The following is a 16357-nucleotide window of genomic DNA, read 5'->3' as shown; positions in this document are numbered from 1 at the left end:
TGTCAGGGGTGGTATTTTGCAGGTGGGACCTTCTGCCACCTAGGGTGCCAAAACTGGCAGCACTCCTGACCAGATGTGTACCCAAGCACTTGTAGTTAACCTTAAACATCAGATGTTCAGTTTCTTAGGTCTCTAGGAGTACTGGCGTTAATTTGCTCCAAGCTTCAGAACCAGGTAGTGCTAAAAGAGACACCAGTCCCCACTAGGACATTACAATTCTTTGGGAAGCCTCCAGAGGATGTTTAACTTTGACACCCAGCCTGTGTAACAATCAGTACCTCTGCACACTTGGCACTAAAGGCAGGAGAGTTGCTGTAAAGTGGAGAAATTAAGTTCCATCCAAAAGACCCATGGAAAGTAGCTGCAGCACTGTCCCAATTATGTTTTTTGACTGCCAAAGCACAGCTCTGGACCCATGCAGTGCCAGAAACTGATAGCAGGCAAGGCGTGGACTGTACCCTCTCTCTGGCTTCAGGGCAAGTTTTTTTTATACTGAGATAGCTGATAACCCACTACCTTCAGACCAGTCAAATAGCCCTGTAGTTTTTACCTTAATGTAGCTAGTTGTGGCCAGCCTTGTCTCTTCCCCCTCAACCTTCTCTTCATTAGGATTTTACAGTAAGAGGTAGCTCCTCTTGGGTATCTCACTATAAAGAAAACTCTTTTTGCACTGTAACCATGCCAGTCTCATAAGGGTAGGTGAAAGCCAGCTTTCTGTTTCAGGTTCTTAGCATAGAGCTCTGGCCAGCAGTCTTATCTTGGGGGAGGGTTTGAGTATCTCCATTTTAATAGAAGCAACATTGCTAATCCCCAAGTGGTCAAAAAGCAAGATTTTTATTTGCCTTTGAGCCTTTAGAAGTCAAGTTTTCAGCTTTTTTTCCCTGTACCTGGGCAGAAACTAGGCCTAAGTGATGGACAAAATAAGAACATAAGAATGGCCACACTGGGTCAGACCAAAGGTCCATCCAGCCCAGTGTCTTCTCTTCCGACAGTGGCCGATGCCAGGTGCCCCAGAGGGAATGAACAGAACAGCTAATCAAGTGGTCCATCCCGTTGCCCATTCCCAGCTTCTGGCAAACAGAGGCTAGGGACATAATCCCTGCCCAGCCTGGCTAATAGCCATTGATTGACTTATTTTTTATAAGTTTATCTAGTTTTTTTGAAGCCTGTTATAGTCTTGGCCTTCACAACATCCTTTGGCAAGGCATTCCACAGGTTGACTGTGTTGAGTGGAAATAATACTTCCTTTTGCTTTAAACTTTCTGCCTATGAATTTAATTTGGTGGCCCCTAGCTCTTGTGTTATGGGAAGGAGTAAATAACATTTCCTTATTTGAGTAATGGTCTCAAGTTGCAGTGGGGGAGGCTTAGGTTAGATATTAGGAAAAAATGGTGAAGCACTGGAATGGGTTACCTAGGGAGGTGGTGGAATCTCCTTCCTTAGAGGTTTTTAAGGCCTGGCTAGACAAAGCCCTGGCTGGGATGATTTAGTTGGGGATTGGTCCTGCTTTGAGCAGAGGGTTAGACTAGATGACCTCCTGAGGTCCCTTCCAATCCTGATATTCTATGATTCTATAAACTTGAAGCTGAGATTTTCATCTGATCCTGTGACTTAAAGTTAGGATGTTAAGTGTTTTCCTTAAAATCCAAGAGGTGGCAGTAGTGTACAAGGGATTTGCTCAAGACCCCACAAAGGTGTGTATGTCAATGTTCAGACTAGATGTGATCAGATTTATCTGCCACATCTTACTGCTGTTTCCTACTCTTAGTGAAAAGCAACAATAAGTTGGCTTTGTTCTGTTGACACAAAAGAAGCTGTTGTGTCATTACCTAGTGCTAGCTCCTGCACGTGCACGACCAGTCTGTCTCCTGCAGTCATTCTGGGGGCAAATGGGCACCTTCTGAATCTGCTCCCTCACTTTGATGGGCCAGCCTGGCTGTAGTTTACCCCATGTAAAGAACAGAGCTGCTCACCCTTTGTACTTCTGGTATAAACGAGCAATAACTCACATTCATGTCCTAGTGCTTGAGGCAAGGAAGACTTGTTCCTTACCTGCACCTCTGAGGTAACTCCTCCAAGCAGTATTTGTATATCCTGAGGCCTGGTGAGCTGACAAAGCCCTTGCTAGCACCCGCCTGGATGGCACCTCAGTGATGTGTAAGTGCAGGGGTTTAGGGTCCCCCCTCAGACTTACAGCATGGACCATCCAGAACAGGGTTCTATCAACAGGAGCTTAATGTTCTAGCAATTCACAACACATTTTAAAAGTGGTACATGAACCAACAGTTAGGGGGTACAGAGCATTCTTCATTTGTGCTAATTAGATTATGCTGCAGTTGCCAAAAGCTGTCAGCAGTTCCGTTCCCTTCCCTTGAAGGCCTAACCTTTGATTAGGCACCAACCCCCCCACACACACACTAAACTGTGCTCTCAGCCAAGCCTGTATGTACAAAAGCTGGAGTCATTTCTCTGCAAACCCCTGCTCATTTTTTCCCAAGAAGTCTCTTTGCATGAATTGGCTGACAACCCAAGCCTTCCCTCTACTGGTAATTCACAAAGTTCTGCTGCAGAGAAACCTCAGCACCTACCGCTGGAGTTAAGGGAGCCTCAGGCAGCCCACTGTTTAAGGCAAGAGCTTTCTTTAAAGCAGAGGGGACTGCTACTGCCAATCATTTAGAAGTTTAATAGCAACACATTTCAACAATATGTACATGGAGTTGAACACAGAGTTGGAGTAGTCTGAGATGCATATTCTTTCTCTCTCTAAAACACAACAGATTAAAAAAGAGCCCCTGGGATTTTTTTTCCAAAGGAAATTCCATTTTTCTCACTTACTAGAAATGGCATACGATTCCATCCACCCCCACAGCACCTTCAGCTAATGGAAGAAATGGAGGCAAGTTGTCACACTGGAAACTTGTTCAAGGGAATTAAACATTACATCATTGTTCAGAGAGGGGGGTCTGGCTTATGTAACTAAGGCCATGCCAGCCAGAGATGCTCAAACACCCCTGCTCCCACTGTGGAGTGAGTAGTTTTATTTGTTGTACAAAGTTCCCCATAGTAACTAAGCAGTGAGAGCTTAAAAAAAGGAGCAATTTAGGTGGGAAAGCCAAATGCAGCCTCCTCCTGGTGGAGGGCATGCAGTAGTGAACATAACACATCAGCCCTCATGTTTGAGGGCCAGAGGAGTTGCCCAGAACTGTGCCAAACATACACTTTAGGATCAATGAGGCTTGTCTACCTTCTTGGTTTCCTGTGGATAGGTAGAAACCAGTGAGGTCACAAGTAGCCCAACAGGGAGTTCTCTGCAAGCCCTTAGAGGGCCCCACTTGTGCTACATTCAGAGGCACATCTAATTAAGATCAAGGTCTAACCCCCAGCCATCCTCCCCCCCCCAGGAATCAGAGCTTCTCCTCCTCCTTAATCATCCTTGTCAGTCTCTCCACAATGATATTGAGGTCCATGCTCTTGTCCAGCTTGATGTAGGTGTCTTTCCTGATTGGATGGATGATGACCCAGTCAGGCAGCAACTCTGAGAAGAGGTGTAGGTGTTTCTCCATTTCACCTGGAGAGAACCAGAAGTGATCAGCAAGTTCGTTTCAAACAGCTGTCAGCCAGTGTATTACACATTGGGCAGCAGTTCTGGCTTCTGCTCCCTACCCAAATCACAGAACCATGAAGGTGAAATTCCTCCCAGCCATTGCTTCCAGGCTTTGAGCTTAGCCATCAATTACACAGCTGTGCTTGGCACCGCTGGTACACAGGGGAGCCCTATAAAAATATCCCCACTCCTCTCTCCATCAGATTACAGATGGTTTTTTAGGAGTTTAGACTACCCTGGGGTTTCTCATGTCTGGGGGAGAGGCTACAGAACTCACATTACCACGCAGATGAAGTAGTGTCAGCTTCTACATTGACAGGCAAACTAGTCTCAAGGGTGAGTGCAGCAGCTAGGCATTTTGAGGGAGCACAGAGCTGCCTGATAAAGACTAGACCCTTAGCTTCCACCAAGGTAGATCTTAGGGAGACCACTGAAGGAAAACGAGTGTTTACTATTGCTCCAGTGACAGGATAAGCACTGTTCCAGGAAGCCATCAAGACTAGCAAGCTGAGCATGTTAGAAGTGAGGCTAGAAAGCAAAGACTCTGTCCATAGGGATCCTCCAACTACAGCTAACTCCATGAGCACTTTTCAGCTACCAAAAATGTAGTTTAATATGGTAGCCATAACAGCGTCTAGAGGTAAGTGGGTATTATGGTACCCATTCCGTGCTTCCTAGCATTCAGCTATACCGCTACTCTTGGGGTGGCAGGAGATGTTGGATTTTGTGACTCAGAACTCACTGTAGGCTCTTTCGTTATCTAAGAATCTCACGTGCCAGAGGCAAAAACCCCTCTCCAATCCCCCTCTATTACCAGCTGTCATTGTGGTACGGTAGCTGTCGAGCATCCGCGTACATGCCACCTCCACAGTCAGCGCCTGCTTCTTCTCAGCCACAAACACATTGCGTAGGAAGCGTGCCATCTCTGGCAGCCGTGAGATCATGACGAGACGCTGCTCCTGTTGTGGGTTCCGGGTCATCAGAGCCTGCAGTTTCTGAGCCTCCTTTGCTCTGATCTAAGGGAACAGAAGTTAGTGGGGGTTGGGTCAGGCACCCTCCAGACACCCCTTGTCGGGGCCACTCCCTCTGCAGTCACAACCAGGTTACTCACCCTCTCTAGCAGGGCCTGGGACACCCCTTTCAGGGCACTGGAGGTGTTGGCCGTGGTTGTTGCTTTGGGGTCCTCATGCTTTCCTGGGCTGGTTTCAGCTGTTCTTAGAGCCAGGTTGGCAAGAGCCTTTTCCATCTGTTCACACGAAGGAGAGTCAGAGGTCACATGGGGGAGCTGCAAGGTGTACCCAGGGAGCGTACGCTTGAAGCTAGGGGTATGGTTCCCAACTGCAGGGTCTTTGATCAACAGCATGGAAGAGTCTAACGTGGAGTCTCCTCCCCAGGGAGGAGTGGGTGCTTGAGTATTACTGTGACTGGGTCACAGGAGTACCAATGATCACGTAGATGTGAGAGGGCGTAACACGTTCAGCACGACCAGCCAGTATTGGTGCCGTGTACTCCAGCCTAAGCAGCTCTGGCTCTTACCTTTGGGGTCATCATGCTCCGGGCCTTGGTCAACACCTCCTGCGCCGTGGTCAGCTTGTCCACCTGAGGGGGCTGGGGCAACTCAGCGGGTATTATGTCTGGCACCTCGTCTACATTGAAGCGAGGGTGCCATCTGGTCAGCTTGTCATCTGGTATGACCATTGGGGGGCTGAGGGAAGCCATGAATGTCTGGAATGAAAAAGAGGCGTGTGTGTGTCAGACGCTGCAAGTCAGATACCCAGTAAGAGGCTGGTTTTGTTACCCTTGCGCTAGCCATTACCTCACTTCAGTGTTGTGCTTTTAGCATAGTTTAGTGTCATGTGTCTATGAGAAACCAGAGCCAGGAGATTCCAGGACAAGTCTCTCTCGTTAGGAGAATCCTGATCCTTGTCTCAGTGTTTCAGATTCTCTCCCCTCTCTGCCTACGATTCCACGGACTGAACAGTTTGGTGGTCCAACCATGTACTTTTATTTTGGATCCCAGGCCCCTCAGTTAAGTGGATTCTCATCTCTGCCTCTAGATATCAAAAGTGTCTTGGGGAATCCCAGATCCCTTAGGGTCACCTGCTGGCTTTCATCTAAAACAGAGCAGGTCTCATCATTGCATGATGGGGAGCTTCTGAATTGGAGATATTTTTAAGGAGACGATTGCTTAGCTTCACGAAGTACAGGAGAACGCAGCACCCCTGAACAATAGCAAGGTTACAGATGGCTGCATGCACAGATGGCAGATTCACTCAGTCTGCATGGCCCATGGTCTATACCAGTCTCCCCATGATACCAAAAAACCCGAGCCATTCACCTTGTGATGCTGTTTGACAATGTTCACCAAGTTCCTGCTGAACACCCTCCTGCGTTCCAGCAAGCGCGATGCGGACAGGTGCAGGCGGCCATCTACCTTCTCCTCTAGAGACAAAAGACGTTACTTCATTATCTCCAGGACCTGCAGCTGGGAAAGCTACAGGGGGAAGACTGGCAGGAAGAGCTGGCTGCAGCACCCCAGATCTGACACATGCCATCACACTGCTGCAGCTGTAAGTACGGGAGCATGAAGCAATAGCCTCCAGGGCACCAGAGCCCCTCTCTGCTAGTCATGCTGAATGTCATCATCTGCTTCAGAGCCAGCCCTCCGCCCCGCCTGCTATGTCACTGCATCCCAGGGAAATAAACAGACCACCACCTGGATGAATACAGAGCACCAGTGTAGCCAGAACCGGGAGTGCCATCGACAGGTTATGTTCTGAGCCGAGTTTCAAAGGAACCCCTGGGAAAGACGGGCTTAGAAGTCCATTACCAGGCCAATAGTTTTATATGCCTGACCCAATGCTGGAACAGGTCAGAGCTGCTCCGCACTCTTCCCACGTTCAGGGAACCAGCCAGTCAGATTGTCTTAGTTCTGTCAGACGCAGTGAACTCATCTGGGGAAGGTTTCCAGAGACCCAGACATCCTTTCCCAACAAGCCCCACTAGGGATCATATCAGAGAGAGAGCTTAGAGCCCAGCCTGCCAGCAAGGTCTCCTCCACAAGGGCTCTGAGCAGACAGTATCCTGCAGCACATACCTTCCCCCAGCACTGGCTCTATGGTGAGCTGGTAGCTGGATTTCTTCAAGAAACTGCTGAAGGTTGGGACGTTCTTCTCCTGGCGGAATTTGTATGAAGTGGGGTACACGGCTTTGATCTGACCCACATTCCTCTCTTCAAACTGCCTGTGGCATTGCAGGAAGAGTCAGAAATTAGGTAGCAGCACTGACACAAATGAGCATCAGCAACAAGTGCTTAAACTCAGCAGCCCTGATGGAAACCAGAGCAATGGGCGGGCCCCAGGAATCAGTGACTCCCATGTGACACGCAGGGTACTAGCAGTCAGAGTCCCTGCCTGCAATACATATGGGAGTCAACAGCAAGGGACAGAGAAGCTGCAAGTTAAAGAGCAAATCCTGTCCTGGGAAGTGGTCTGGGTACAGGTCCCATAGCCAAGGGCTCTCCAAGTCTAATCCCAGCCTTGACATTGGCTTCCTCTGTGGCCTTGGACAAGTCATTTAATGTCTGTGCCGCAGGTCTGCTCTCTAACATGGAGAGAGTCAGGGGTTCCCCTGTGATGGGAAATAGGTTTGTAAGAGGTGCTGCAGGTAGAGCAGTAAGGAGTGGGAGTCACTCCATTTCCTCTAGCCAAGTTTCCCTTGTGCCAGCATCAAAGACTCCTCCCCCTCCCACATGGACACATCCAGCAATGCCACAATCCTCAGCTATGCTGAGCCTTTCCTCATGTAGAGGGAAAGGTTACAACCAGCATTGATCACAGGTAGCCAGAACAGGTGCAAACCCCCTGCCCCGCAACCCTTCCATGCATGCTTCTATAGGTCCCTCTTTGAAGGCTTGGGAAGTCTGCATAAGAAAGCACAAGCCCTTCCAGTGCACTTGAATCCTGACCTCCTTAGATGTTGCTCATTGTGCATCTGCTTTGTATTAGGCACAAGACTGGAAAAGTTCACAGCTGTTGTGCTGCTGGCACAATTACAGCGAATGCAGAATTCTGAGTCCTACAGCTCTACAGCAATTGCTCATATACAGAGCTACCCACCGGCAGGAGGAGGAGCAACTTACTTGTGCATTATATCTTGGACACCCTGTTTGACCTTGGCAAAGGTTACAGTCTCTGAGCGATTGAAGAGCATCCCCACAATGGTGTCCATGCTGCGGAACATCTCTGCCAGTACCTTGTATTTATAGGGCAGTGAGACCCCTGGGGGAATATCCTGAGCAAGGGTGTGGAATCGCTGATAGGCAGGTGCCCTCTCACTGATAGAAGGGAAAAGTGACCAGGAATTAGACCCACAAGAAGCAGCTTCAACATGAGATTAACACCAGGTGTCTGGGAGTAAGTGTGTGAACAGACTGGCAATTGGTTTGCTACTCAAAAAGGAGGCCAGTAGGAAAGCCTGCCAGTTTCAGGTGTGGCAGAACTCTGAGTCAGCGCTGACATGGCGATTTGATGTTCATACAATCCCCAACCTCTGCAATCTTTTCCCTCTCTGTTGCCCAAGGAACAATCCTGTGCTGGCAGGATGGGGATGGATTAGATGAGCTGAAAAGGTCCAGCTCAAATTCTGAGGCTGTGCTACGCATTTCCAGAAGCAGAGTCTCTTTCCTTAGCCATCAGAATAGCAGTAGGATACAGGCAAGTTTCATCCCAAGTTCACAACAGCATCTGTGTAGCGCTTTCCTCAAGTGACCCTGCTGAAGGCTACCCCCACCCTGATTGGCGTGCTCTGCTTCAACAGAGAAGCCCACCTGCTTCTGCTGTCCAGAGCGTAGGCGGCAGCAGGTCACCTCTCAGGGATCCCTCTCGCGATGCCATGTTAGTGCCCAGGAGCGGACGTTCTCAGAAGTAGCCGCTCATTTTCAGCCACTTAGTGCTGCCACACATACTTGGCTGAACTGGGCAAGCAGAAGATGTTTGGTCTCGAAGTATAAAGATCCCACCTATGCTGAACCCCAGCTACTGGATATTAAACCTCAGAAACATGGATGTTTGAGAGACCACTGGAGAGCTGCAGCATTTTGCTACCCAAGTGCCTTGGGCTACATTCGACCTCTGCCTTGTGGGTGGTAATTACCCCTTCAGGAAACCCAGAGCAGCATTAGTTTTACCATTGCTGACTATGGCAATTAACCGGAACCCCAGGGCTACTGTCCCAGACTTTGTTTCAGCGCCAGGTTAAAACACACACCAATGGTGAAGTTCTGATCCCAGCTATCCCCAAAGGTGGCTTCTCACCTGGCTTCTGCAGTTGGCTCACAGGTCTCTTTGCATGGTTGCGGCCCCTCTGCCTTCCTGTTGCGGATTTTGGATTCTAGCTCCTGCACTTGTTTCAGGCGGCTTTTCAAGTCACTGCAGGTCTCAGAGGGGCAAGCTGGCAGTTTGGCTTTCCAAGTCAGCTCCTGGAGTCTCTGCAGGCGGTGTTTCAGCTCCTTGGATGAAACCTGGGATGGGGAGGGGGAAGGTAACAGACACAGGGCTTTTAGGATGGAAGACTGTTTACAAGTAACGCTCAGTTGTTCTTCTGGAAGGTCAGTATAGCTCCCAGTGTCGCTTATACTCCTACACAATCATTTATTTAGCATGCAGAGGGCCAATCTAGGTCCAGCACACTTGCTGAACATACCAGACACTTGCTGGTATCTCAAGGACAACAGAAGTGGGTTAGTGATAAGAGATTCTGTGGGAATTCTACCCCAACCCAGCTTGTGTTCCATTCCCCTTGGCGTTCACATGTAGTTCGATGCTGCTGCAGAGCTAAGAGTGAGGGGGTTTGTATGCACCATCAAGCCACTTCCGAAGGTGCGAGAGCAGAAGAGCCCAGAGTTACTAGCAGAGCCATTCCCAGTCTCAGGGAGAGAACTCATGCTCTTTCCATACCTGCTTAAGGCTTATGTTTCCCTCTAGTGTAGCCAGGCCAGACTGCAGCCCACTCTCCGGACCTGGTGAGACGGTCACATTCACCAGGTTCTTCACGTTCTTGTTAAGGGAGGACGGGGTTGGGAGTCTGAGGGCAGCACTGAAGCAGGGGCTGGAAACCTGCAACAGGAATTTGTTCTGTTAGAACATTTTGCCTTCCCTGCCTGGTTGTTACTCACCAAGGAGTCTCCCAGCTTTAGTGGGAGATAAACCTTCCTGTAGCTACGAGTCAGCAAGTTACTAGAGCTATAGTCAAAGTCAGATTTTCTAATACACAGTGAATCCAGGTCCAAGCAGTGTGGTGCAACTAACAGACAGCATTTGTTCTTCGGCTTCCACCCCTGAAGCGCACACTTTGTAACATCAGCCTTGCACCGGCTATTACAGACTGGGATTAGGGATTCCATCCCTGGCCCTATCTACACTAGGCGCATTTTCAAAACGTTTTCTACATTAGTTCTGCTCCACCGAGTTTTGCAACATCCGAAACCCTAGCAGAGATGGGCCACCAGCTGCTGCAGGCGGGTAATACTGAGTCACTGCCCTTTATCAAAGCAGATCTCTCCAGACTGCACAAAATACCAGCAGCCTGTCTACACTAGAACTCCCAGTGTTCTTAACACCAGTATGAGCAACAAGGGAAGATTCCTTCCCTACAGGACCCCAAACTCATTGCTCGGGTTTGTTGCCCGCAGGGATGGGCCCTGTTTGCTTCAATGGGGTGTGAAGTAGGAAGCACAACAACGTTAAAAGACACGCTGTTAACCATTTCCCTGCTGATATTTTTGTCACTGGATCGTCAGCGCAGGCCGGGCAGGTCAGGGGAGCATCTAGGGTCCCGTTCACTGGCAGCTCAGCAGCAGGCGGTATGGCAGGTCCCAAGGCCCCCCCGTTCGCAGGCCTCAGACCCGGCGCTGCCCGGAGAGGCCCCATTATAAAGGGAACCCAGATCTGCGGAGCCAAACCTGCCCCCGTCCAGGGGGCTCACGTGGGTCTGGGCTGGCCGAGGGCCTTCAGGGAGGTACCTACCGTGACTGCCGCCTCCTGCTCTGTACCCTGGGGGTCTCCATCTGCGGGCAGTACCAGCTTCTTCCTGGCCGCTCTCCTGCTGTTCCCCTGGGGCGGGAGCCCAGCTGGGGGGCCGGCGTTCCGCTCCGTCTCCCGGTCAGGGTCCAGCTCCTGCCTACCCCGCTTTCTGCCGGTCAGTGTCCGTGCCGGGGGCTGTGGGGAGCCGGGGTCGGGGCGCACCGGGGTGCGGGGGGAGGCGAGCAGCTGCTGCTGGTGGGGGCTCAGGGGAGGCAGCCCGGCTGCTGCGCTCACCGCCGCCCTACGGTTATTTTCCAGTCCGACCAGCGTGGCTCCCGGGCTGGCTTCTCGGCGGCTCGCCCGGGGCTCATGGCCGCTCCCTCCCGGGATCGCAAGCGGGGCTGCGTTAGGCCGGCTTTGGGAGCGGGCGGCCCGGCGCTTCTCCCGGGCCACTGCTCCCGCGGGCCGGGCCTTGCTCCGCTGCGTGCCCAGCGCTCCGTCCCGAGCGGGTTTCTTACTGTGGGAGAAGAAATCGGTCACCCGGAGCTGAGCCATGCTAGCGGGCCCGATCCGGGGGGGCCGCCCCGCACGTGCTAGGCGCGCCCGGCTCCCTAGAACGTTCGCACAGCAGCGGGTCTCCCGCGTTCCACCGCGCGCCGAATGTATCAAACTTCCGCGGGAGCCCCGCCCCCTGCCTGCGGCAGCTGCGCACATGGCCCCGCGCGGAGAATTGGCGCCAGTTTTCTCGGGAAGGCACCGCCCGCAACCCCGCCCCGCCGCTCTGCGCCTGCTGCCGGGTCTCCTGCAGCGGGGAGAGCCCCTTGTGGGCGCCGCGGTCGGTGTCTCACGGACATTGCAGTCACTTGGAGAGGAAGGATGGTGCAGGGGCCAGGCTGGGGCCAGGGGCGATCTGGAGTCAAGTCCTTGCTCTGGCACAGATTTCCCCTGGGACCTTGGGCATGTCACTTAGTATAGAAAATCATGAGTGATGTGGAGAAAGTGGATAAGGAAAAGTTATTTACTTATTCCCATAATACAAGAACTAGGGGTCACCAAATGAAATTAATAGGCAGCAGGTTTAAAACAAATAAAAGGAAGTTCTTCTTCACGCAGCGCATAGTCAACTTGTGGAACTCCTTGCCTGAGGAGGTTGTGAAGGCTAGGACTATAACAGCGTTTAAAAGAGAACTGGATAAATTCATGGTGGCTAAGTCCATAAATGGCTATTAGCCAGGATGGGTAAGGAAGGATGTCCCTAGCCTCTGTTTGTCAGAGGATGGTGATGGACGGCAGGAGAGAGATCACTTGATCATTGCCTGTTAGGTTCACTCCCTCTGGGGCACCTGGCATTGGCCACTGTTGATAGACAGATACTGGGCTGGATGGACCTTTGGTCTGACCTGGTACAACCGTTCTTATGTTCTCTCCTTGCCTTGGTTCCCCAGCTGTGCAATGGGGATAATTAAATGGGGGAGGGCATTAAAGGCTGTGAAGTGATCAGACATTCCAGCCAAGAGGCCCCCCCACCCCCAGGCTCTACCCCTCCCCCTGCTCCACACATCCTGTGGACAGGCAGGCCTCTGTGAATTCTAGAGGAGCTGGTGCTATACTTTGGTGTTTGAGACCTCTTCCAAGTGCATAGGGCATGATACACTCGGGGAACAGATCAGAGACCTCGTATCCAGTCACTTTTCTACTTAAAAAGCTCAGTGTCTTCTGCTGTCAGGTCGGTGCCAGGGACATTCATGCCCTTTCAAAGACTAATATCTTCAGTGGCCTCAGGAGCATGTGTTTGTTTGTACCTCCCACAGTGGACATGGCCGGGGTTCCTGGGCCTACTAGAATACAAGCAATAATAATAATAATTAATAATAGAGAGAAATGAATGAATTGTGTAACTAAGCATGAAAAGGGACCTATTATGCGTTCATAAGAAGGTTAGGGATGATCCTGTGAGACCTTCAGGCAATGGGGAAGGATGCACAGATAGGCTGCAGTCAGAAGCACACCACTTTGGCTCCTTCCCCCTCCACCAGACTTTATCCCTCCAGCCCATTGCTTCCCTCCAAGCTTATCAGAGTTTCCAGCATGTCTGTTAGCAAACAGATGTGGGTTTCCAGTGAACACACGGATACACTTTAGACTTGGCTTTTTAATGGCTTGTCAGCATGACTAGTTCTTTTTGCTTCATAGTCCAACCCTGAATTCAAGTTGTTGTCCTAAAACTCGATTCCCCCTCAATGATTTGCAGGGCCGCCCACAGGGAGGGGCAAGAGGGGCAATTTGCCCCAGGCCCCGAGCCCCACAGGGGCCCCCACCAGAGTTTTTCGGGGGCCCTGGAGCGGGGTCCTTCACTCGCTCCGGAGGGCCCGGAAAACTCTTGCGGGGCCGGGCGCAGGAGCTTCTTCCGCTCCCGGTCTTCGCCGGCGGGGGGGTCCTTCCGCTCCAGGGCGGAAGGACCCCCCGCTGGTGAATTACCGCCGAAGACGGAGCAGGACCCGGCGCCGAAGTTCAGCTCGGTCTTTGGCGGTAATTCAGCGGTGGGGGGCCCTTCCGTTCCGGGACCCGCCGCCGAAGTGCCCCGAAGTGCCCCGAAGACCTGCGGCGAGGGCCCCCCGCCGCCGAATTACCGCCGAAGACCGGGCTGCACTTCGGCGCCGGGTCCCGCTTCGGCAGTAATTCGGTGGCGGGGGGGGGGCCGCCACGGGTCTTCGGGGCACTTCGGCGGCGGGTCCCGGAGCGGAAGGGGCCCCCTGCCGCCGAAGACCCCGGGCCCCCGGAATCCTCTGGGCGGCCCTGATGATTTGACATGTCATAACAGCCCTGACCTATTCACATTTTGCTGTTTTGCCCAAACACCCCATAGCAATTTAACAATATCTATTAATAAACCTCACAATATCCTTGTGAAATATTATTTTTTTATTTTTTACAGAGTGGGAAACCAAGGCACAGAGGCATCAAAGGCCAACATTTTCTAACGTTGGTGTCTAAAGTTAGGCACCTAAATTCATATTTATGCACCTAAATAAGCAACCTGGTTTTCAAAACCACTCAGCTCTCACAGCTCCATTAACTTAAATTAACAACAAGGCTACGTTTATGTCACAGAGTCATGGAATCCATGACTGCCAGAGACCTCTCTGACATTCTCTGCTTCAGCCCCAAGAGCTGCGGGACTCGAACTGGCAGCCAGTGGGGCCCTGGCAGGTTTCCAACGACAGGCAACAGCAGAAGCAGGAGGCCCCCTGCAAGGTTCCAGCGAGGGGGGGATGACGGCCTCACATGTGTGGGGGGGGGGGCACCTTGGGTGAACGGCTGGGGATGTCCCGTTTTCTCTTTGGGAAATATGGTTACCCTGCAGCTGTCACACAGCTCGGAAACCATGGAGCCGCAGCAGCAAAAGTCACAGACAGGTCACGGGCTTCTGTGAATTTTTGTTTATTGCCTGTGACCTGTCCATGACTTTTACTAAAAAATAGTCATGACAAAATCTTAGCCTTAATTAACAATCCTCCAATGGGTCCTCAAGTAAATAACAGAAGTCAAGTCCTGTGATTTCTAATGCAAAACAACAACACAATCCAAGAACAAACCCCTCTCTTAACAACAAAACTCTTTTGTTTTGACTTATAATCATGCAGAACACAGGAAAGATACCGGCACATTTTCCTTTGTGAATCATCTTTAAGGTTAATTAATCCATTCAAATTCCTTAGCTAGATCAATGTCCGTCAAATCTCTGGTGAAGGGCTGACTAGCTGTTGGACCCAACTATGAGTCGAAAGATGCAAGGGCCAAGGTGGTTAAAGACCTTATCATGGTTTCAGAATCAAGTGTACCTATTAATGCCCCTCGGAGACCTCATGGTGTGACGAACTGGGAATGTTCTTAATGTTTTCTCTAAATACTGTGTGGGTGCCTCAGTGTCCCCTCTGCAGTTCTTAAGTATCTAGGTGGTGGGATAAGGGTGTGCGATTGCTGCAGAGCAAGGGGCCAGTGCACCTAAATGCCTGACACCTGGTCTCCTAGCAACTGATGGCCTGGGCCCCTCCTCTGCAAAGGCGCCAGCTGAAGGTGTTGGAGACAAAGAGGTCAGGTGACCTTCTGGCCGGGGAAAGGAGCTGAGCAGAGGAGGAGGGGCTGGAAGGGGTTTGCAGTCTGGAGCTGGCTGGGGACGAGGAGTTGCAGGGGTCTGGCTCACTGCCCCCCAGAATGGACCCGGCCGAGGGGGTCCCGTTCACTGTATCTACAAGCTCTGTTTTAGACCGTGTCTAAACCTCTGTGTCACTGGCTGGCTGAGAGTCACGTCTGACTGCAAAGTGGGGGTGCAGGACCCTCTGGCTTCCCCAGGACCTCGCCGGGGCGGGTTCGCTGTGGGAAGCGCACGGAGGGGCAGAGGATGCTGAATGCTCCAAGGTCAGACCCAGGAGGTGAAGCCGTGGGAGCTTCTTACCCTGCAGACAGTCTGCTCCGAGGGAGAGGAGGCTCCCCAAAGTCCTGCCTGGCTTTGTGGGGAGCAGTTCAAGAGCATCACCCGGGGACTCCGTGACACATGGCAGTTACCTTACGGTTCAGTCCAGAATTCTGCAAGGACAACTGGCAACCAGCGCAAGGGGCTGAGAGCCCTGTGTGTGGGTAACTCCTTCCAGACTTCAGAGACTCTAGAAGGTGGACACATCTGGGTCACAGCTGTTTCCACATCCACGTGGCTGTGTTCTGCTTCCAGGTTTGTGTCAAGGTGAAGCCAAATCTGGGACACAGCTGCTTCCGCGTCCAGCTGAGCTTGAGCCTTCAGGAAAGAAGTCCCTGATGCAGTGCACAGTTCAGCATTCTGCAAACATGTACAAGTCATGGCAATACTTTGGAGAACACCCTTCCTCCCAAGGGATCCCAAAGCACTTCACAAACATGGAAATATAAACACCTCTGGGATACAAGAGGGCAACCAGCCAGCTCACTGCACAGCCGCAGGGGAAGGGAAAGTTTGAGGTTGACGACACCGAGGCAAAGTTTATGGGTTCTTAGTCCAGGACTAGGAGCCAGCAGCTCCTGGGGCTCCTGGTCCTAATCCCTGGTTCTGACATCACCTCTCCCTGCAGCCGTGGGCAGTCACTGCTCATCTGACAAATGGGAATAAAGTTACTAACCCACCACCCAGGGGATTAGTCTGATTACACTAGTGCTCTGGTTGAGCTAGGTGTGGACAGTCCCTGTCCTGAAGAGCTTGCGTTCTAACGCAGGGATAGGTAACCTATGGCACGTCTGCCGAAGGCGGCATGCGAGCTGATTTTCAGTGGCACTCACTGCCCGGGTGCTGGCCACCGGTCTGGGGGCTCTGCATTTTAATTTAATTTTAAATGAAGCTTCTTAAACATTTTGAAAACCTTGTTTACTTTACATACAACAATAGTTAAGTTATATATTATAGACTTTTATAAAAAGAGCAACAAAGAATCCTGTGGCACCTTATAGACTAACAGACGTTCTGCAGCATGAGCTTTCGTGGGTGAATACCCACTTCTTCAGATGCAAGACTTGCATCTGAAGAAGTGGGTATTCACCCACGAAAGCTCATGCTGCAGAACGTCTGTTAGTCTATAAGGTGCCACAGGATTCTTTGTTGCTTTTACAGATCCAGACTAACACGGCTACCCCTCTGATACTTATAAAAAGAGATCGTCTAAAAACGTTCAAATGTATGACTGGCGTGAAACCTTAAATCAGAGTG

The 16357-nt window shown here is 51.3% G+C and overlaps 1 protein-coding gene across 1 annotated transcript; it reads right to left on the bottom strand.

Moving 5' to 3' along the window:
• Positions 1 to 2550: 2550 nt before the first annotated feature.
• Positions 2551 to 11328, bottom strand: CDT1 (chromatin licensing and DNA replication factor 1). Its single transcript, XM_039503990.1, has 10 exons — positions 10630 to 11328; positions 9562 to 9720; positions 8920 to 9125; positions 7746 to 7940; positions 6702 to 6847; positions 5943 to 6046; positions 5141 to 5329; positions 4716 to 4850; positions 4419 to 4620; positions 2551 to 3568 (listed from the first exon to the last, which is right to left on the bottom strand). Exons 1-10 carry the CDS (start codon positions 11179 to 11181, stop codon positions 3405 to 3407), a joined length of 2052 nt encoding a protein of 683 aa, XP_039359924.1. The 5' UTR covers positions 11182 to 11328; the 3' UTR covers positions 2551 to 3404.
• Between the last annotated feature and the right edge of the window lie 5029 nt (positions 11329 to 16357).

Source organism: Mauremys reevesii, linkage group 16, assembly GCF_016161935.1.
Source record: "Mauremys reevesii isolate NIE-2019 linkage group 16, ASM1616193v1, whole genome shotgun sequence".
Classification (NCBI taxonomy): domain Eukaryota; kingdom Metazoa; phylum Chordata; order Testudines; family Geoemydidae; genus Mauremys; species Mauremys reevesii.
The sequence above is the reverse complement of the archived record's forward strand: the minus strand, read 5'-3'. Positions and strand labels throughout refer to the sequence as shown.

Bases quoted from the DNA above. Each gene is read 5' to 3' on its own strand.
- CDT1 (XM_039503990.1), bottom strand. From the start codon at position 11,181: ATGGCTCAGCTCCGGGTGACCGATTTCTTCTCCCACAGTAAGAAACCC. The intron at 9,721-10,629 runs GTAGGTACCTCC...TTCCTGTTGCAG, and splicing joins AGCAGGAGGCGGCAGTCACG to GTTTCCAGCCCCTGCTTCAG. The intron at 3,569-4,418 runs GTAATAGAGGGG...GGTTCTCTCCAG, and splicing joins CCGTACCACAATGACAGCTG to GTGAAATGGAGAAACACCTA.